This window comes from Schistocerca nitens, chromosome 4 (assembly GCF_023898315.1).
Source record: "Schistocerca nitens isolate TAMUIC-IGC-003100 chromosome 4, iqSchNite1.1, whole genome shotgun sequence".
NCBI lineage: Eukaryota > Metazoa > Arthropoda > Insecta > Orthoptera > Acrididae > Schistocerca > Schistocerca nitens.
The window spans coordinates 379,529,340-379,551,324 of NC_064617.1; the positions used below are offsets into that span (position 1 = coordinate 379,529,340).

Sequence of the window (21,985 nt, forward strand, 5' to 3'; positions counted from 1 at the left end):
GATTACATCTTGATAATAAATTCAACAGGGAGGAGCATACAGCACAAGTGCTGAAGGACCTTAACAACTCTCTATTTGCACTGCAAACATTGTCAGATGTAGGACATATAAAAATAAAAAAGCTAGTATCTTGCTTACTTTCATTCCAAAATGTAACATGGGATTATTTCTTGGGATAATTCATTAAACCAAGATAAAGTTTTTTTTAGTCCGTAAACATGTATTAATAATTGTCTGTGGTGTTATCTCAAGAATGTCCTGCAGAGGCCTGTTTAGGAAACAAAAGATAGTAACTACTGCTTCCCAATATATTTATTCCTTAATAAAATATCTTTTTCCAAGCCAACAGTCCACTTCATGAAATGAATACTAGAAATAAGAATAATCTTCACATGGATTTAAAGTCACTTACTTTGATCCAGAAAGGCATCTATCATTCAGGAACACAGCCTTTCAACAACTTGGCCATAAAAAGTTTAACTACTAATAAAGTTCAGTTTGAAAGAAACCAAAATGATTTATTGGTAGACAATTCCTTCTACTCCACTGATGAACGTCTTAGTAGAACTGACTCACCTGTCTTTGTTGCTTACAAAGTCAAGTATTGTACTGTATTATGTACAATCTGACTTCTGTACTAATTCAGTGAGATAACTTTAAATAATTGTTGATAAAACTATTTTTTTTATTTGATGATTCATGGCTACAATAGCATAAGAGTTATCATGTACATGTCACTGTATTGAGCACTGACAAGTTTAGTGACAAGTTTGCTATTATGTTTTACATGAAAATATGTTCACAATTTTTTGACTTAGTCCACAATCATGAGGACCATTTCACTTGGGATCTATGGAAAGTACATTAACACATCTGCTTTGTTTTGTAAATATTTATTTTTGTAAATATTTATTTTTAGGATGTTCTACATGCTGGAGGATCTCCTCAATATGGATCTATTAGAACAAAAAATACATTTCATCTCATCTAATCACATCCTACAAATCTACTCCAACTTTTACAGCATTTCTGGAATTTGTGCCTACACTTAGCTGATACAAATTATCCTTTCTTGGAAGCTGATAACATGTTTGCATCAAAGTCATTGTTCATCAGATTACTGATGAACTGTACAAGATCTCTAGAGAGAGCTCGATAATGGGATTATGATACTCAAAATATTGGCTACTGCTTGATAGTTGCTATGGAATAGAGTCATTGTTGGATGGAAAGAACCACAGGCAATGATGGACAACATGAAACACAGCACATAAGTAAGAGAGCTGGAATTGTTTACTTATAATGAAAAATTGTACAGATTTCACCCCATGGAAAACCAAGATAATAAACATAAACAGTGTTCATGTTTGACACAGGTCAGACTCCCAACATGAAGGTGGATATCTGACTCCCGGTAAGGAATATGCCCTCCTTAGGCAGTAATGAACATTTTGCACCTATTTTCATGTTGGCTATCAAACTGGTTCTGAGTCCTTGACTGATATTCTCCCACTCCTGTCTTGAGGCAGTTTCCAGTTTTTGCATGGCTTGAGGGGGGGGGGTGTTCATTGAGAAATGCGTCTGCCATCAATATCTTCACTTTCTAGTGTGTCCGACACCACAGCAATCCTGTGTGGGCAGGCATTGTCATCCATAAATAGAAAGGTGGGACCTACTGCACCCCTAAACAGAGGGAGATGATCTAGAATGATCTCCCTGCAGTACCGCTGTGCTGTAACACTATCTCATGCAAAGATATGCAGTGGTGTTTGGCCATCAGTCATACTGCCTGCCCACATCATAAAGCCTAGGCCATACCGATGACATACATGAACATTCTGCAGTGTGTAACGTGTTCCTCTCTCTCCAAATTAACTGTTGGCTAGAATCACTCACCACAGTGAAGCGAAATTTGTCATAGAACATCACGCTAGACAGCTGTTGCTGACCCCAACCAATATGCTCGCTACACCAACATCCTCTTTCTCGACAATGGTGTGGGTGGAGTGAGATGCATTAAAGAGGCTTCCGAGTATAAAAATCAGCCTGATTTAATCACTATGAAATGGTTTTGGTGGAGACACATATACCCAGTAGTTGCTGCAAGGTCTGCAGCGTCTGCCTAGAGTGAGATATCTGTCCCTTGTCACCACTGGGGCTACGTATCGATCCCCTTGCAGTGTGGTAGTCTGTCTATGCTTTTACATAGTATGTCATCTTTCAGAGGCCTTTTTAAAACGCATGATGACACTTTTGGATGTGTTCATTACTGTGGCCATGGTAGCGATACTTTGACTGCCTTCAAGCCACCCAACTGCTTGACCATGATCGTAAGCATTCAAATGATGTCTTGCAGACATGCTGCCATACCACACGAAATGTCACACTAATCGATTCTGCAACAATCTTCGTCAAACACAGCACTGCATGAACTGTCAAATGAATGCAAAGCATTTGTGCGCAGGCTTCGCTGCAGTTAACACGCCTTGTCCTCTACATTTTCTTTTACTATGACTAGTTAACTGTTGTGCATCAATTGTCAGTTATTCTGTAGCAACTGGCAGATGTTTCTTAGCAAGTACATATTAGTTGTTCCTCAGCAGTTGTCAAGTAGTGTATTCATATACATCATGCAATTTCACATGAAATGAATTGCCTCAGTCAGGTCATAATGCAGTATGCGAACCTCGGTTTAGTGAATGAGCGCCGCGCGGTATTAGCCTAGCGGTTGGCCGGCGCGATAACTCAGCGTGTTCGGTCAGAGGGTTAGCTACCCTCTGTAATAAAAAAATTTATTTAATGGATCAACGACGAACTGAAATGGGTGTCTTGCGACGTCCGCCCCGAGCACATACATCGAACGAAAACGAACAAAAAAAGCCGGCACGGTAGCTCAGCGTGATCGGTCGGAGAGCTGGTTGGCCTCTGCAATAAAAAACTGAATGAAAGGATCAAGAAAACAACTTGAAGGGATGTCATGTGACGTCTGCAACGACCAAACACAACGATCAACAACAAACAAAATGAACAAAAACAAAAAAAAAAAAAACGGTCTAAGGCGCTGCAGTCATGGACTGTGCGGCCGATCCTGGCAGAGGTTCGAGTCCTCCCTCCGGCATGGGTGTGTGTGTTTCTCCGTAGGATAATTTAGGTTAAGTAGTGTGTAAGATTAGGGACTGATGACCTTAGCAGTTAAGTCCCATAAGATTTGACACATATTTGAACATTTTGGAGTGAATGAGCCAATACGATCGCACCTGTCGCTTGTCTTGTCGGGTTTTGTTGTTGTCATATAATTTTGTCTAGATAACTGATACTCTCGGTCACTATTTTGAGGATTTTGCTACATCTGTAATTGGCGAAATTAATAATGTGTAAAAAAAATCGGAAGAATGGGCTACTTCATTGTTCACGTGAAAAAAATCAAATGAAATTAACAATCGAAACGAATGTACTACGGTTCGATAAATTATGCTAAAATTATTGGAAAGTAATGAAACTAAGTGTGAGGCACAGGGTGACAGGGCATTCACAGTTAAAATTCCAGTTGCAAAATGCTGTAGAAAAAGAACCACTGCTCAGAATGACGTGAAATTTGAACATCACTTTATTGCCGCAGGGGGAAACGTCTGCAGAAGTTCCGGACACTCAGGGGTATTAAAAAATGCATTGGTCCGATACCTGCTAAGGGTCTGGAGAAAATGATAACAAAATTGGAAAATAGGTTCTTATGAAGTGCAATGTGGCAGAGGGAGGAAAGCAGCTGATCCGACGTTTGTCGAATATGTGATCACAGCATTGCAGGAGAGGTGGTGTGCAGAGATGCAATGCACAGGGAATTGCCCGAACATTGGACATGACTGTGAGCACGGTGCATAAAATCCCACGAAACATCCCGCATTGCTATCCATGCAAAATCACCCATGTTCGGGAGTCGCTTTCTGCTGAACTGACTGGAAGATGATGCTCGCATGGAAGTGGACTGTGAATAGCCACTGAAAATTCTGTGGACAGATGAATTTCGTTTCCATCTCCAAGGACATGTCAATATGCAGAATTGCCGAATATGAGCAATGGAAAATCCGCACACACATCCACCGCTGCCACTTGATACTGCAAAGGTGGCTGTGTGGTGCGAGTTTGTGGCATCGTTCATCGTCAGGCCGTGTTTCTTCGAGGAGGTGAGTCTTGCGGGTCCTGTTACCTGCACCGTCACTGGAAAACTCTTTTGCGCACCAACGTCACTCCTACTCTTTAACAGCATGGATGTAACGGTAGGGTCATTTTTATGCAAGATGGCGTCCGCCCCCCCCCCCCCCCCCCTTCGCACAGTGCACAGTCAGTGAAACGGCTACCACAGACGTGACTTCTGGCTGTGAGATTATCTGAAAGATGTGTTTAGTGCTACAATAACGAAAGTCGCTGAATTGAAAACACGCATTGCTCAACGCATTCTGAACGCGACCCCAGAGACACTCCGATCTGATGCGGAAAGTGCTGTTACTCCATTTCAACATGTGGCAGGCAGTGGTGGACAGAATATTGAACATCTCTTGCGCCAGTCTCACGACAATCATAAATCGATGTCATTTTGCTTTTTATGCCGTTTTTGGCCTCAGGACTATCAAAGACCGATTTTTTCCATCCTTTGTCTTACGACTTTGCCGTGGTGGATGGACCTACAACTGTTGGCTGTCAAACTTGTGCAGTCGTACACAATGAACAGTTCAGACTGTGTAACGTGTAACTCAAACAATAGCCGTCGTATTGCGATTCATCTGCTATTCGTAGTCGTCCTTATTTAAGTTAAGCGCTATATACTCATCAAATTTTCGTTAAATTTTTCTGTTCCGTCACGTTTCCCCAGCGTCGATAACACGCTTTTCAAATTGGACGTCATTCTGAGCAGTAGTTCTCTTTCTACAGCGTTTTGAAACTGGAACTTTAATTATGGACACATTGTTTATTATAATAATGAAAGTTTATGAACTGGTTTTTGATGAAGTAGAAATACCAACAGCGTCCTCCCACCTAATGACCAATCCTACAGCCAACACTTCGGAGGTGGATACGTCTTTCAAGACGATAATGAACGACCAGAGCATGTTCACCTTGTGAACACCTACCTCCAGGTGGCAACAATCAAACGAGCGGTCGGCCTACGGTATATGCAGACATTAACCCGCTCAGCATGATTGACACATGTTAAAACATGCAATACGCCGTAACAGGAACAACAGGAACACCCCCCCCCCCCCCCCCCCCGCTGCACACTCGATGACCCCATGAGGACCACTATCAAAGATTGGCTTTGGCTTGATTAGCAATGTCTCGACCACCTTAACGACATCGTGTCAAGGTGGACCGAAAAATGTTGCTATGGACAGGGTAGAGCAACAACCCAGCAGCAGATGTTTATTTCACAGCTGTACAAGTCCTCATACTTTCGAACAGAACGCCTTTAGTTTGGAATTTTACGTTTTGCATTTGTCCCTCAGTAAAGGCTTTTTTTTTCTTTTTTTCTGCTCCACTTGAATGTAAGTCCAGACACGAGACACTTTCGCAAGTACGCAGATGGTGCAGAACATTTTTCGAGCAGCTCAGCTACGTACACTGTTGCGTACATACTATCACTAACCAACATTTGCTCCCAAATGCAGCGTATCTCCCGCATTGTTGACGTTGTAGTAAGCATCGCAAGAGGGACACTAGACATGCATTCGAGAGGAGTGGTTTTCAAATCCCCTTCCGACCATCCAGATCTATATTTACCGCACTTTTTCCTAAATCCATACCAGCAAACATGCCGAGATAATGATACTTCCTCTTTTCTTCCTAATCTTTGTCCTCTCCATGCTAGAGCTCCATCACTAATGACCTCGTCGTCGCAACGATAACAATGCTGTTCCTTCATTTTTTTAAAAAAACGCATTAATTTAGTTCGAGCACCTAATACTGTGCTGCACTTGAAATAATATATATATATATATATATATATATATATATATATATATATATATATATATATGTGTGTGTGTGTGTGTGTGTGTGTGTGTGTGTGTGTGTGTGTGTGTGTGTGTGTGTGTGTGTATGTGCGTATGTGTGTGAAACGTACCAACGTCATAAAACAAACTGTCTGATGTGTTTCTCATTGTAAATTTCCCAAGCATACAGCTCATGCTGGCTGCCGTATCAAATGCACCCTCTTGTCTGTGTAGCCTACAAATTGCAACATATACTGAGATGACTAAAGTCATGCGATACCTCCTAATATAGTGTCGGACCTCCTTTTGGCCGGCGTAGTCCAGCAAGTCGACATGGCATGGACAAAACAAGTCATTGGAAGTCCCCTGCAGAAATACCCAGCCATACTACCTCCATAGGCGTCCACGACTGGGAAAGTGTTGCCGGTATAGGATTTTATACACGAACAGCCCTCTCGATTATAACCCCATACATATTCGATGAGTTTCATGTTGGGCGATCTGCGAGGTCAGATCATTCGCTCGAATTGTCTAGAATGTTCTCCAAACCAGTAGAGAACAATTGTGGCCCGGTGATATGGCGCAATGTCATCCATAAAAATTCAATCGTTGTTTGGGAACATGAAGCCCATGAATGGCTGCAAATGGTCTCCAAAGAGCCGAACATAACCATTTCCAGTCAATGATCGGTTCAGTCGGACTAGAGAACCCAGTCTATTCCGTGTAAACACAGCCCACACGATTATGGAACCACCACCTGCTTGCATAGTGCCTTGTTGACAACTGGCGTCCACGTCTTCATGGAATGTGGCCCACACTCAAATCCTATCATGAGCTCTTACCAACGGAAACTGGGACTCAACTGACCAGGCCACGGTTTTCCAGTCGTGTAGGGGCCAATCGATGAGGTCAGGCGCCCAGGAGAGGGGCAGCAGGCGATGTCGTGCTGTCAGCAAAAGCACTCTCGTCGGTCGTCTGCTGCCATAGACCATTAACGCAAGATTTCGTCGCACTGTCCTAACGAATTGTATTCTGTGGTTATTTCACGCTGTGTTGCTTGTCTATTCGCATTGACAACTCTCCGCACAAGCTGCTGCTCTCGGTCGTTAAGTGAAGGTCGTCGGTCACTGCATTGTCCATGGTGAGAGGTAATATCCGAAATTTGGCATTTTTGGCAGACTCTTCACATTGTTGATCTCGGAATATTGAATTCCCTAACGATTTCCGAAATGGAATGTTACATGCCTCTAGCTCCAACAAGCATTCCACTTCAGAGCCTGCTAATTTCCGTCGTGCGACCACAAACACGTAGGATACCTTGTCCCATAAGTCACCTAAGTACAAATGTCAGCTCCGCCAATGCACTGCCCATTTATATTTTTATACATTGTGTACACGATACTACTGGCATCTGTACACTCGTATGTACATAGTGCTATTCCATAACTTTTGTCACCTCAGTGTCAGCAGTGTTCATTTCAAACCCACAGCGATAAGGCAGATTCACTGTGACAAAGCCTTACTCTCGATCATTTGCCTGCCATACCTTGTTTTAAGCTTCCCGCTGAAAAACTGGGGTTGCCTTGTTCTACAAGGGCGTCATGTCAGTCTCCTACCCAACACACATACACACACACAACTATTTAGCTTCACCTTGCTCGATGATTCGAGGGGCGTTCAATAAGTAATGCAATACGTTTTTTCCCTGAAACAGGTTGATTTTATTCAGTATTCCAAAACACCATATTATTCCCTACTCTTTCGTCTACAAAACCCAATTTGTCAACATAATCACCGTTCAATGTGATGGCCTTACGCCACGTTAGTTTGAGGACCTGTATGCCCGCATGGTACCACTCTACTAGTTGACGTCGCACCCAATGTTTTCCTGCATCAATAACCTCCTTATCATCCACGTACTGCTTCCCCTGAGTGCATTCTTCATTGGGCCAAACAGCTGGAAGTTTATCGTTACACCGTGAGGAATGACATCAAACAGAATAAGCCCTTCAGAGTCCCAGAAGACCGTCGCCATGACTACAAGACCGTCGCCACGACTTTACCAGCTGAGAGGTGAGGCTCTGAACGTTTCAACACTGCAGGAGTCACAGGTGTGTGCAACCGGCCGGCAAGCGGGAGATCGAACAGGTTTGCGCGTTCTTATTCCGATGATGACATACGCCTCACTCAACGACTCACCTTGCTTTTGTTCATAGCCAGGTCTCTGTAGACATTTTGCAAGCGAATATGCTCTCGTTTTCCTCCAGAAGACGCTCATTGATAGATTTCTGTTTGAGACGTACCTCCGTTTCAGACGCCATTTTGAAAGTTACGTTTAGCATCGCCATCCGTTGGAACTTCATGAAACTATAGGGGCTGAAGCGAGAATATTCTACGATCTAACGTAACAAATTCCCTATTTTTTCGACCGAAACTGACTGAGAAGAAAAATGTGCTGCATTACTTATTGATTCCCACTTGTACATTTCATATCTCACCTCTCTGAGTGGGGGTTTTATAAATTCATGGGATAAAAAGTTAGTCACCTACAGGAGATATCACGCTAATGTGTAGCACTGCCCTTAGACTTGGTAATGGCCTCTGTTAGGCGAAGAAGAGGCTACACGAGTTTATACAGGTATGCCATATAGAGCTGATTAGATCCCCAATTACAGGAAATTTAATAAAATGAAACAACTGCAACCGTCGTTTTGATGTTATTTCGTTATATTGTAACTAGTTTCGGTGACTTAATACACCATCTTCAGGCCTTACTTAACTGACGATGAGGGATTGAACTCCAATCATAAACATGATCCCATCAGAGGCCAACATATGTTAACCGGCTGGCCTGAAAATAGTGTACTGAGGCACTGAAACTGGTTGCAAAATAATGAAGTAACATCAGAAAGACGGCTGCAGTTGTTCCATTTTATTACATATGTGGACGACCGAGACCCCGCAGACCATCAGTCACAAGAGCGGAAAAAGAAAAAATTGGGCGGATGGTGATAAGTGTGATTCACCAGCAGTACCAAACAGTCCCAGGCATTTTCTGTGAGATTAAGCCAGTGATCCAGCGAGATGTGATAGGATGCCCGAGTGTTTGCCAAACCAGGAACGTATGTGCGCAGCCCTGTAAACATGTTGTTGTTACCTTGGAAGACGGAAAAAAATGGCTCTGAGCACTTTGGCACTTAACATCTGAGGTCATCAGTCCCCTAGAACTTAGAACTACTTAAACCTAACTAACCTAAGGACACCACACACATCCATGCCCGAGGCAGGATTCGAACCTCCGACCGTAGCGGCCGCGCGGTTCCAGACTGAAGCGCCTAGAACCGCTCGGCCACTCCGGCCGGCTCTTGGAAGACAGAAGAATGCACAGAAACTCATCATGATGGTGTGGAAGAGCAACACCAAGACACCGAGAATCCTGAAGTAAACATCCTGCTTCACGATCATGGTAATCTTCAGAATGGACCTAAAGCGTCATAGTAGCACCTCCAGACTGAAACACACCTTCCAGACACTGTGGATAAAGAAGTCATTGGACAGTCGGTGCGTCTTTCCAAAACGGGCAATGTTGCGAATTGTCCGACGACGCTACACGCCTCTTGTCAGCTACTGTCCAGTTTCTGTGTTGTTTGGTCCACTGAAGACATGCAGCTTTACGTGTTGCAGTCATCAATGGCCTTTTGTGAAGTACCTGACGCCATATGTCCATCACATGAATTTATCTTCGCAGTATTTACTCAGAAACTGGTTGAAATGGATCTGCTTTCACTGACAGCACCAATTGCTGGTGGGTTTGAAACCGATTATCATTGACATGACCTACAGTCCTTGTTGGTTAGGATCTTTTTAAGAACATTGTTCTTATGCTGCGATTAATGACTGCGTCTGATACACGATTCATTGTAGACGCGTTCAACAGTCCGTGCTGGTACACCAAAAAATACGGTGACTTAATGCAGGGTGTTGTTATGGGGGCGTCCTTTCTGCCACGCCTCCACACGGATCCGTTTTACTGCATCGATTCCGTATAACCGTCTGGCACAAACACATAACTTCACTGTCGTGACTTAAGTCAGTGGTGAAGCGTCACACGCCCGACTGATACTGGTTCTACACCGTCTAGAATCTAGAGGGCTCCAAAGCAACCTGTGTGCTCTATTAAGGGGAGAGGACTGGTACTTTGCCTGGTGAGCGTATTTCATCACAGTGCCGAATGGTAGCACATTACATAACTCATATATATCGTTTCATGTTTTTTTTTTTCCCCTTGCATACAGGAGACAAATAAATGAGTAATATCAAGACAGTACACATCAGTGGAGTGCTGACGCAGACACAAAGAAATAAAATGCAGAGTGTCCAGGCTAGAGGTATACAAAAATATTTCTTTGTCTTTCAATAGGTATTAAGCTTAATAACTTTATTTGTCCAATATTGTACACAGCAGCTCAAACATTTGTATGCTTGGTAGAACAGTTCAATATAGCTACGTTTGTAGCTCGGCAGATATGGAAACTAACTCCACTTTTGAATCTTCCTGGCAGATTAAAACTGTGTGCCGGACCGAGACTCAAACTCGGGACCTTTACCTTTGCTCCAGCAGAGCACTTGCCCACGAAAGGCAAAGGTCCCGAGTTCGAGTCTCGGTCCGGCACACAGTTTTAATCTGCCAGGCAGTTTCATATCAGCGCACACTCCGCTGCAGAATGAAAGTCTCATTCTGGTAACTCCACTTTTCGCCACACGTTCGTAAGCATGACAGGTGTTATGGCTCTACTGTAGCGTAGATCCGTTGTCTCAAATCTACCAGATCTCGTACCTTTGTCTTGTAAATAATATCCTTGATAAGCCACCATGCACTGGAAACCAGCGGAGTTGGATCAGGAGGCCGAGGGGGCCAGGCAATGGGACCTTCCCTTCCGATTCAACGCTCAGGGAACGTCTCATGGCGAAATGTGGTAACATCCCCATGACAGAGGGGTGGGGCACCATCCTGCTGCACAATGACACCGGAAGGCATCTGTAGAACTCTATAGTTCGCCAACATATCGAGATAGGTGGCCCTGTCACCGTAGACTCCATAAAAAGAAATGAACCACTCACAACAAGTTTATTTAATCTCAGCCACGCTTTAAATTTTGGCGTGTCCTTTTCGTACTCAATCACTTCCCCATATTCGACAGCTATGTCAGCTAACTTTGCCACAGACGTGGAAGGTAGATTTATCACTGAGCAACACTGCATTGGGGTAGTAGGTGTTTCTGTCTATAGGATGCAACATTTCAATAGCAAAACCACATCGTCTGCGGTGATCCTCAGGCGTAATGTGACGCAAAGTTTACGCGTGCTTCTAGCGAACGCTTCACGCACACGTCCGACGGCCTCTTCATTTACATGTTTTTCATGATGTTTTCGGGCATCTGAAATCAAGCTTCCCATTTCTTGAAAAGTACTATCCTGCAGATAAATGGATTTACACGTGGGAGAATTCACGTTCCATTCTGTTCTTGCATGCTGCTGAACACGTGTTACAGACTTCAGCTCTACTAACCTTAGCACACACTGCACCTTTCTTTGTGGCGTCCACATGTTGACTTTCAGGAGTACGTCTGCCGGCTGCACAGTAAACATCTGTGCGCATGCGTCATGCGACTCAGCGCTGTTCATTAAACAGTGAGGATCACAACATGGAGAGTGTCTCTATCGACTGCGTATTTACCCAACAACATAAAATGTCGAGTTCCTTCGTTATAAGCATTTGTCTGTGTATACCTCCAGCCCAGACACCTTGTAGCGTGCCGTTGTTTTCGTTATTACTGTAGAGGACATTACAATGAAACTGTGGTCTTTGTCTCATTGTGAATTACTTATTTTTTATTTTTTTAAACATCCTATGGGACCAAACTGCTGAGGTCATCGGTCCCTAACCTTACACACTACTTAATCTAACTTACGCTAAGAACAACACACACACACACCCATGCCTGAGGGAGGACTCGAACCTCCGTTACGGTCAGCCGCGCGAACCGTAACAAGACCCCCTAGACCACGCGGCTACCCCGCGAGGTGATTACTTAATTATTTAGGTATGCATCGCCCTATAAACTGTTCCAAAAAGCTCTCAGTTTGCTGAATAGCATGTTCTAATGACACAAAAAAGCGTTGTGCCGCCGACTTACCTGTATGCAGTTTGAACTGAAAGCTTCTATGTGACTGTCATCTACAAAGTTAATACCATACAAGTTGATCACCCGCAGATTCGGGGTTGCTGATTTCAGTTTGTGCACATTTATGACTTCATAGATTTCCTCCTCTTCCTCCTCAACTTTCTCGTACGTGCCTATAATTTTAAAGAGAAGAAAATTTGTATTACTCATATTTACCTCTTACACATAAAGTTAGTGAATAAACTAGCGCAACAAAATGTTATGGATTGAAATTCACACTAATTTCAAACATTAAACTAAAAAATTATCATATTCTATATCAAAAGAAATATTTTATCACACAAAATATAATGTTAAGCAGCAAGTTCTGTTGTCTATTTTCTAATTATTCTTCCATTCGGCTCATCTGAATTTGGAAACAGAGAGGTCACAAGCGTTTCTGTATCTTAAATGTGTGCTAACACCAATTCTGCGTGTCTCTTTATTATAAAACGACCGCAACCCTAACCAATCACTTCTATCGAAAATCCAGAGCCTTAACGTCGTACTCCATCTAAGAAGAAACACAATGACTCTGATTTCGTGGTTATGGGTGTATGTAGTATGAAACAAAAGATTAATTTGAAGACAACGATGGAATTAATTACTTTACGCTGCAAAGAAAAGCCAACAATAACAACAACAACAACAACTTATTGTGCCTAGAAGTGTTAACAGGTATGGCGAATGGCTCGGTGAAATTCCAATGCATTGTTAAACCAAGCACGTATGTTCAAACTTGTAGCAATCGGTTACAGATCCTGAGAGATTCTATGTTGTGGCGATTTTAGGCACTTACAGAATTTCTTAACTGACTAGGAACGTGAACTGATATTAAAATGGGCTGACAACACCTTAGAACTGCGCTAAAAAATTTTCTAACATTTTCCACAGATACTGAACAGTTTATTGAATATATAGCTTATCTAAAACTTTTAAGATATAAAAAAAGAGTTCGCAAAAAGAACAGAGATTCTGAGAAGTCGCGTAGAGTGTTGGCTTTGGTCCTGTGTACACTTTTAATGGCTTCTGATTTTTAAGTTTATCGTGATTTCCTTAAAAGAATTCATGTTTGATTCTGTTCTCTAGCCTAGTCCTTGTTACTCCGTTTTCGATTAATTTAATTTTATTTATTATTAATTTCAGTTAATTAAAATTAATTTACACGCTCCTAATCTTTCATCCTTACCTTAAAAGGTGTCTCTACATCTGAGATATCAGAGTTGGAGTTAAACTCATACGGACAAGAATAAAGAGTCGCACACGATAGGCCTTGCTGACACCACTCTCAAGAGATTTACACAGATCGCAGAACTAAGTGTGGCGGCGAGTTGAACACAGATCTCATCGGAGCACAAATTAGCTCTGCTAAACATCTATTTAGCAGGCGCGATTTTCTGTGGACTTGTGCTGATATCAAGCGCCTGCACACATTGCTCCAATTCTCGTCCGTCTCCGTTGCTTGGACTACCGAAATAGCTCTGGCACGGTTCGCTGTTGACAGATCAAGGAAAGAAAGTCTGGAAATGACAGCCACATCGAGAAGCGTGAACTCTGTGACCTACTTGTGCAAATGTGCGTTCATAAAGATTTAGATAGTGGCCTCGGATTGTGAAAAAGCGATTTTGAACTTGTCAGATCTGTGCTGTTGTTCTATAAGAGTAAAGCAAATGAGAGAGGTGACAAATACTTTTTTAAACTTTTTTTGCGATACATGCACCCTTGACACGATCGTATTACTAGGATAAGGGGTCATCACATATTATTAGCTATAATTTTAAGTTTATAGTACGATCCTCATACAAATAATTGTTGTTACATATTTAATGGCACAAAAGAACATAATATGTAAACCCATTAAATTATAATTCATTAGGTATTACGCAATATCAATAAAAATCTCAGGGCTAATGTTACAGAAGCTTCCTTTCAGTTTTTACCTTCAGTCGTATCTGTGACAACAGTGAAACACAGCACTAGAAAATAGCCTAGTACTCTTTAATAGCACTGGGGGGAGGGAGGGGTGACGGGGGCGCGCTGAGCTGAATTTCCCTTTACGACAGGCGAATCACTGTCGGCATTGTCACTTGCCGTCACTTCACGAGACACTGCGAGGAGGTTTGGACTTTGAGCCATGACTTTGGCGCTAAGTCTGATCATTGGGAATTTTAGTCGGACGGAGTAATCCTTGAAGGGTCTCCCTCTGTGTTCCCAGATTGTGTTGAAGTCCGCAAACTTTCGATTTTTTAGCTCCTTTTTTGTGAATTGCATTTTGTTGTCTATCATTATCATACCTTTTAACTCCTTCATTCTTAGGTGATAATTATCTTGTCAGTAGATAGGCTATGTCTATCTGCTATTGGCACTACTACGGATTTTGTGTTTAAGTATAAAAATATGTAATCTGTGGCAGATGGTGTCCAGTCGCAAGGCATGGTCCTGGACACGCTTCATGTGCGAGTCCGCTCCATTCCCCGACACTGTGTCAGCGTAATACAGCAACAGTCGAAGCAGCGACTTGTACAGGATGAGACATTGTTGCTGTAACACTGATACAGGGTTCAGTAACGGGTAGACTTGCTTAACCCTTTCAGACCCTCTGGCTACAATTGCGTACATTAACTTTTACTTTGTCTTAGCGGCAACAGAAGTATTTTTTCCGAATACAAACCTGAGGTGCACGTTTCTGAATGTTCAGCCTTTTCACCGAGCGAGGTGGCACAGTGGTTAGTACACTGGACTCGCATTAAGAAGAAGGCTGGTTCAAACCCGCGCCCGGCCATCCTGCTGTAGGTTTTCTGTGATTTACGTAAATCGCTTCACGAAAATGTCGCGATGGTTCCTTTGAAAGAGCACGGCCGATTTCCTTCTCCCCCCTTCCCTTCCCTAATCCACATGACCTCGTTGTTTGGTTGCCTCCCTCAAATCAACCAACCAATCAACCTTTTCATCATGAACAAGTGCTGCTAACCGTTGGACATCAGTATGAAAATATCAGCAAGTCAGTGTAGCAGTTCGCAGCAGCTCGTGATCACCGGGATACGCGGATGTGGCTAGGTTCGCTATACTCCATAATATAATCGAATACTGTTGTTATTTTGTATGGTAATTATTGACTAGTCATTTTACTATTATTACAGTAGAAAATATTTCGTAATTAGTTACTTTTGTTCATAAAATGAACCCTAGTGTACAAAGTATGTTTTGTAAACGGCTACATATTTTTGTATAAGTCTTGCATCTAAAATCATTTTAAAAATCACATGAGAGCTTTCCACATAAAGGAAAATTTTCTATCCTCCATAAAATATTCAGGTCTGAAAGGGTTAAGACGAGCCAAGGCTTTTCCTCGCAGTTTCTGTACGTCTTGGTACCATGTTGAATGAGTGTCTAATCTGACGCCGAAGTGAAGCACAATGATATTCTGTTCTCACTGAGTTCCCATAAATGTGGATTTTACGTTGCCCAGGAAGTTACGACGACTGATAATAACGTCTCGACTTTTGTCTGCGTTGAAAGCCAGGCTGCAATACAGATTCAGATAGTTGTGCGATCAATGGTGTCTTAGAGGCGTCGGAAAATGTGGCTGGCATTCACATTCCGTACGAAGACCCCGTGCCGTCTGCATGCAGTGCGGACTGCTGTGGCCTGCGATCGGCATGTCGTCGTGTGTAGACGTTCAGCTCCATTACCGACCCTCTTGATGCTGCAGTCCAAAGAGATCCTACACTCGACCATTTCGTGGAATGTCCTTTCTTGAAGGTATGTCCGGAGAAGACGCACATGAGACACAGAGGACGCTGATTAAAAAGTTTGAAGAGGAGGCCGTCATACTACAAGTTGCGGAACGCATGGCAAACATTTAGGAAAACGGCTTCGCAGAATTCCTGACGTACCATCGCGTTCATCGCCGCCTGTGCCAACTGCGAAACTGAAGGATTGTCTAGTCCCTGGACTGAAATGTGAACTTCTCTCGGGGCCACTATGTACAGCATACAAGTTCTGCGTCAGACTCTGCAAATATAGCCTGTCGAAAAGGTTTGATGTCGGCAGAAGGTGACTTATTAGTCAGTAGCTCCTTGAGAGGAGCAGACCTTTGCCCAACTTTGGTACGGTCACTACCGTGGCTTGTTTACAGTCTTCCGCATAGTTCCCAATTGAGAGAATGTCATTGAAGATGGCTGCTGTGTAGTGGGCCTAGTCGAGAACAGCTGCTTCAAAAGTTGGCTGGTCAGCGCCAGGGCCTGGGCCTGTCAGATATTAACCTGACAAAGATGCCCAAGTTGGTGATCCACCTCTTCTGGAGCACTGTGCAGCCCTGAAAACTCCTCCACCAGACATAGGAGAGCTGGATCAAATTCCCTACAAAGACATCCGTCAGAGGGTTAGCCTTGGCATCTCGCTCACAGATTAAATCTCGCGAAGGTAACTACGGATCTCCAGTGAGACTGGAACAGCGTAGCTGAAGGCGGCGCAAAACTACAGTATGCTTAAGGAAACAGGTGGTGGGGCAATGCGCAGTAGCAACGGGCAGTGTGTCCTGTGACACTCCAGTCAATAGAGTCATTCTGCTGCATTTTTGCGTAGAAATGCAGACTGAAAATTTGGAAGTGATTACCGTGGTAATCGCACTTATGACGCCCGTCGTTTTGCCTCTGCAGTTTTTATTAAAGCTAAAATAAAGTAAAAATAGCAGATACACTCAAGACAAGAAAAACGGCGTACCACGATGGAATTATCCGAATCTAGCGGAAATCGATAGATGTGTGATCTCGTCAAGAAAAGGAGCTTCACAAACTGAGCAAGTCAATAACGCGTTGATCCACCTCCGGCCATTATGCAAGCAGTTAATCGCCTTCGCATTGGTTGACAGAGTTGTTGGATGTCCTCCTGAGGGATTCGTGCCACATTCTGTCCAATTGGCGCGTTAGGTCGTCAAAATCTCGAGATGGTTGGAGGGCCTTGCACAAAATGCTCCATACGTTCTCAATTGGGGAGAGATCTGGCCGCTTTGTTGGCCAAGGCACGGTTCACCAAGCACGAAGACAAGCGGTAGAAACTCTCTCCGTGAGCAGACGTGCATTATCTTGCTGAATTGTAATCCTGGGATGGCTTGCCATGAGGGGCAGCAAAACGGGGCGTAGAACATCGTCGACGTATCGCTGTGCTGTAAGAGCGCCGTGGACGACAATCAGGGGTCCTGCTATGAAAAGAAATGGCACCACAGACCATCACTCCTCGGTGTCAGGTCGTATGGGGCGCGACACTCAGGTTGGTATACCACAGCTGTCTGTCGTGTCTGCAGATACGTCTTTGCTGGTCATCGGAGTTCAACTCGAAGCAGCACTCATCACTCAAGACAATTCTACTCCTGTCAGTGAGATTCCACACCGAAGCAGGACAGCGGTACGTCAACGATATTCTACGCCCCGTTTTGTTCCACTTCATGAGAAGCTATCCTGGGCTTACGTTTAAGCAAGATAATCCCCGACCGCAAATACGATAGTTTCTACCGCTTGTCTTCGTGTTTGCTGAACCGTACCTTGGCCGGCAAAGTCATCGGATCTCTCCCTAATTGAGAAAATCTGGAGCATTATGGGCAGAGCCCTTCAACCAGATTGGAATTTTGATGATCTAACGCGCCAGTTGGACAGAATTTGGTACAGTATCTCTAAGGAGGACATTTAGAAATTCTATCAATTAGTGTCTACCTGAATAACTGCCTGCCTAAGGGCCAGAGGTTGACCAACGCGTTGCGTCATGTTCAATCTGGGAAGCTTGTTCTCTTGATTAAATCATCCAATTTTTTTCAAATTTAAATCATTTACTTGTCTGTACATGTACATCACTTCTACCGATTTCTGTCTCATTCAGAAAATTCCTTCGTGGTGCATCTTTTTTTTTTTTTTTTTCTTAGAGTATATTACATTTATAAGAAATAACGATAGTGTTCCGTACATAAATCATTCGGAAGTGAATTGAAAACAGAAATAGTGTACCCCTGTGGCGCATACCCAACGTTGCCAGCTGTCAGGGGACAACAGCTACTGCATGTACTGTGGGACAGAGATAGAGAACACACGTCACAAAATATTCCTGTCTCTTTTTGCGTATAACTCAAGACACATCCGGCTTCTAACTTGCACACCACACGTAGTAGCTGTCTGAGCGAGGCTTTTCTGTAACTCATGCCGGCCGTTCTGGCCGAGCGGCTATAGGTGCTTCAATCCGGAACCGCGCGACCGCTACGGTCGCAGGTTCGAATCCTGCCTCGGGCATGGATGTGTGTGCTGTCCTTAGGTTAGTTAGGTTTAAGTAGTTCTAAGTCTATGGGACTGATGACCTCAGATGTTAAGTGCCATAGTGCTTAGAGCCATTTGAAACTCACGACTTACTCGTGGTGGCTGTTGGCCCATTCTGGCTTCCTCTCTCATTGCTTCAACGTGCACTCCACGTCGGCGCCCTTTAAACAGCACAGAGGCACCTGTAGCACAGTGACGGGCTCCGTTTAGTCCACAGCTTTTGAAGAGTCACCCTGACGTTACAAGTATATTTCTCAGGTGTGTCTTGTGCAGCCACCAGCTACAGTCTAGTACCCATCTTTGTCGATTGTACACGTGCCACAGTTCGCACCGTTCGTCGTCTACTTTCATTTAAAACGGGAGGCCACGGAGGACCAACTCCAACAATTTCGTCGGTATCGAAGCACGAATATTGCTTGGCAGATGCTCTTTTGTTACGAACTCTACAATCTTTCTTAGTCATCAGTGTCCTACAGCCCTCAAATGAGCAAATCATTACGAGCACTGCCCACCAAAAGATTGAATGCCACCTGCTGGTACTGTGGGCACACGACACGGTAAGGAATGTGTATAAGCGACGACAAGAGAGCAGAAGTGAGAGGTAGCAAATCCGAAGTAGTTATAAAAGATGAGCGGGAGAGTGGTAGGAAAGAGAATGCAGAAAGAGAAACTGCCGAAACAGATAGGAAACAATTTTTGGGAAAAGATGACAGACTTAGAGAGAAAAGTCATTCCCTATTGACATCAGTAGATGAACAGCTGGGCAAGGTAACAGAAATTGTGGAAAGTAAGGAGACCAGACTGAGTCAAATTTGAAGAAAGACGAGGAAACAAACACCTCACGCCGTCCGCTGTGGCCTAGCGGTTCTAGGCGCTTCAGCCCGGAACTGCGCGACTGCTACGGTCGCAGGTTCGAATCCGCCTCGGGCATGGATGTGTGTCATGTCCTTTGGTTAGTTACGTTTAAGTAATTCTAAGTTCTACGGGACTGATGACCTCAGATGTTTAGTACCACAGTGCTCAGAGCCAAACATCTCACTTCCTCAGAGGATGCAGACTGTAGAGGAAACAAACTTCTCGATATCTCAAAGAGCGGAGGCTTTTGAGGAATCTGTAGCTACAGAACCAGTTCAACTCACAGAATCAGGCGAGTTTGCTTCCCTCAAACTCGATATTGACACTGAGCGGCGTCATTAATAGCCCTAACAGAGAGCAGGCAGAGAGGCACTAATGGGTGGAGCAGTTGTGAAAATTTGCAGTTTAATGGCACACACGCCTCAATCCAAGACAGGGCCAGTGCGAGAGAATGATGTGCAGCATAAGGTGTTGCGTCCATCAACAAACAGGTCTTTGATGACAAGCATTTCTTCTCGCTTAGGAAATTCCTGGCTTATAGCACAAGCAGAGACCTACGTATAAAATCATGGAATGGGCAGTTTAAGGACAGCCGGCCGAACTCTTGGGCAATGCGGAGGAAACTGAGGTTCGTGAACAGCCACATGAACAGCGATGTAATTGCGAAAGTATCACCGGTCACAAGGCACCCTTCAGCCTTCACGAAATTTGAAGCGCAAAATCATGAAGCTATACTCACGAAGCCGAACAAAAGAGGGTATGTCTAAACATGACAAAAGCTCCGACACTGGCAGCAACTCGTTTTCAAAAGTATTCAGTGTACTTCGGCGAGATTCTAAAACAGAATCAACATCTTGACCACCCACACAGTAATGACGAGCTGATTCAGTTATTCATTGACACAATACGAACACAACATAAGAGACCCGTGCTTCGTGTTGACAAGAATGATATAGAGTCATTCAAGTTAATGCTCACAGATCTCGACGAGTACGTGCAGGAAGATAAGAGAGCGGGTGTTGTAACAGAAAGATACCAGTGCAAAGTCTCTTGAGGGATTGAGAGCACGAACAGTAATATAGAGGACAGCAGTAACAGCAACCAGCCTCAAAATCAGAGGCCTAGTTTCCGCGCGGGATTAGCCGAGCGGTTTAAGGCGCTGCAGTCAGGGACTGTACGGTTGGTCCCGGCGGAGGTTCGATTCCTCCCTCGGGCATGGACGTGTGTGTTTGTCCTTAGTATAATTTACGTTAAGTAGTGTGTAAGCTTAGGGACTGATGACCTTATCAGTTAAGTCGCATAAGATTTCACACACACAAAGAGGCCTAGTTTGCGAAACCATTTATCCAGACACTGTGAGGGTTAACCCTGTCCCGGGAAACGGTACAGTAGGACAGTCGAGAGAAAAGGAAAATGGAGCAGTGGAAATACTAGAAATTCGAGTTCCAGATCCGAACTGGGAGCCACAAGTGTGACTGTATATCTGGGCCGCCCACAGCATGCTAAACTTCACGCGGACTGAGCGTACAGGCTGCGTTGAGGGCCAAGTCTTCATCCGTCTCGATTTTGTTCTTTAATTCCCGGAAGTACTCGATACAGCGCGACATTTATTTTAGCATTGCGGTGTGAAGTTATTCGGTCAGGACAACTCTCTGCGTACGGCAGAGTCGTGGTGTCTGTCGTGTTTACTGTTTGCTATTTGTTCGCTGTATGAAGAACGTTCACAGTTCCAGAGGCTGTTTGCAGAAAAAGAGGCAGTCTAGCAATCTATCATCACACGCCTTTAAAAACGAATGAAAAAGACAGAGGAGAGGAATGAGAATTCTCAGTTTTTATTATTCAACTGCAGAAGCGACAGCTACTTCAACTTTGCTATAAAAAGATATTACAATGCCATGCAGAAAGAAATTAAAGATCTAGTTGACAATGAAAGAGCACAAAATTACAACGACGACAGGCGGGGTTAATTGTTCTGGATATCAACAGGTACTCTGAGCTAAATTTGCGGGCTTGCAGATCGTGTAGAAACTGATGGTACAAATAGTAAAATTCCTGATGTTGCATGCATTATTCCACTGTCAGTTGCAACAGAATTCGATGGAACTAAACAAATAGTGTGGAAACTTTATACACTACTGCAAAGTACGTTGATTAAGTAAAGGGGCAAGGCTGGAACGATTTTTCGGTTTTAAACTCTCTATTGTTGAATCTATGAAGGGGAAATGAGTGTAGGGACGAAATTTGGAACATCTGGAATGGATTGCAGACCACACATTTTAGGTGGACTTAGACCGCTCATTGTCCACATTAAGACATCACAGGGTGAGAAGCAACTGGGTTTTGATTTGATGCGGATGCCTTTAAAAAGAAAACCGCATTGTGAATGGGACACATTCCAACAAAAAACACCGCCTTTTCTCGAAGGTCAGTGGTGTTAATGAAAACTCAAGGTTTGATGAATTCATTGTGGCTTTGAAAGAATTACAAGGATAGTTTCCTAAACGTTTTGAGGTCATTGCCGATCTTGCATCCGTTTTCTAGCTGTTTTCGAGACCATTTACCGTTTCAGCTGAAAGCGCCCCTGTGCATGTGCAGTTGCAACTGACTGACCTGCAAGGTA

General features: G+C 43.7%; 1 protein-coding gene across 4 annotated transcripts in view; it reads right to left on the bottom strand.

Annotated features, from left to right (window-relative positions):
- LOC126253116 (F-box/LRR-repeat protein 2) overlaps positions 1–21,985 on the bottom strand; it is a 719,590-nt gene that overhangs the window by 49,111 nt on the left and 648,494 nt on the right. For all 4 annotated transcript variants that reach the window (XM_049954234.1, XM_049954235.1, XM_049954237.1 and 1 more), the window contains one exon: positions 12,182–12,342. In XM_049954234.1, the coding sequence (XP_049810191.1) occupies positions 12,182–12,342 (161 nt within the window). The remainder of the gene's footprint in view (positions 1–12,181; positions 12,343–21,985) is intronic.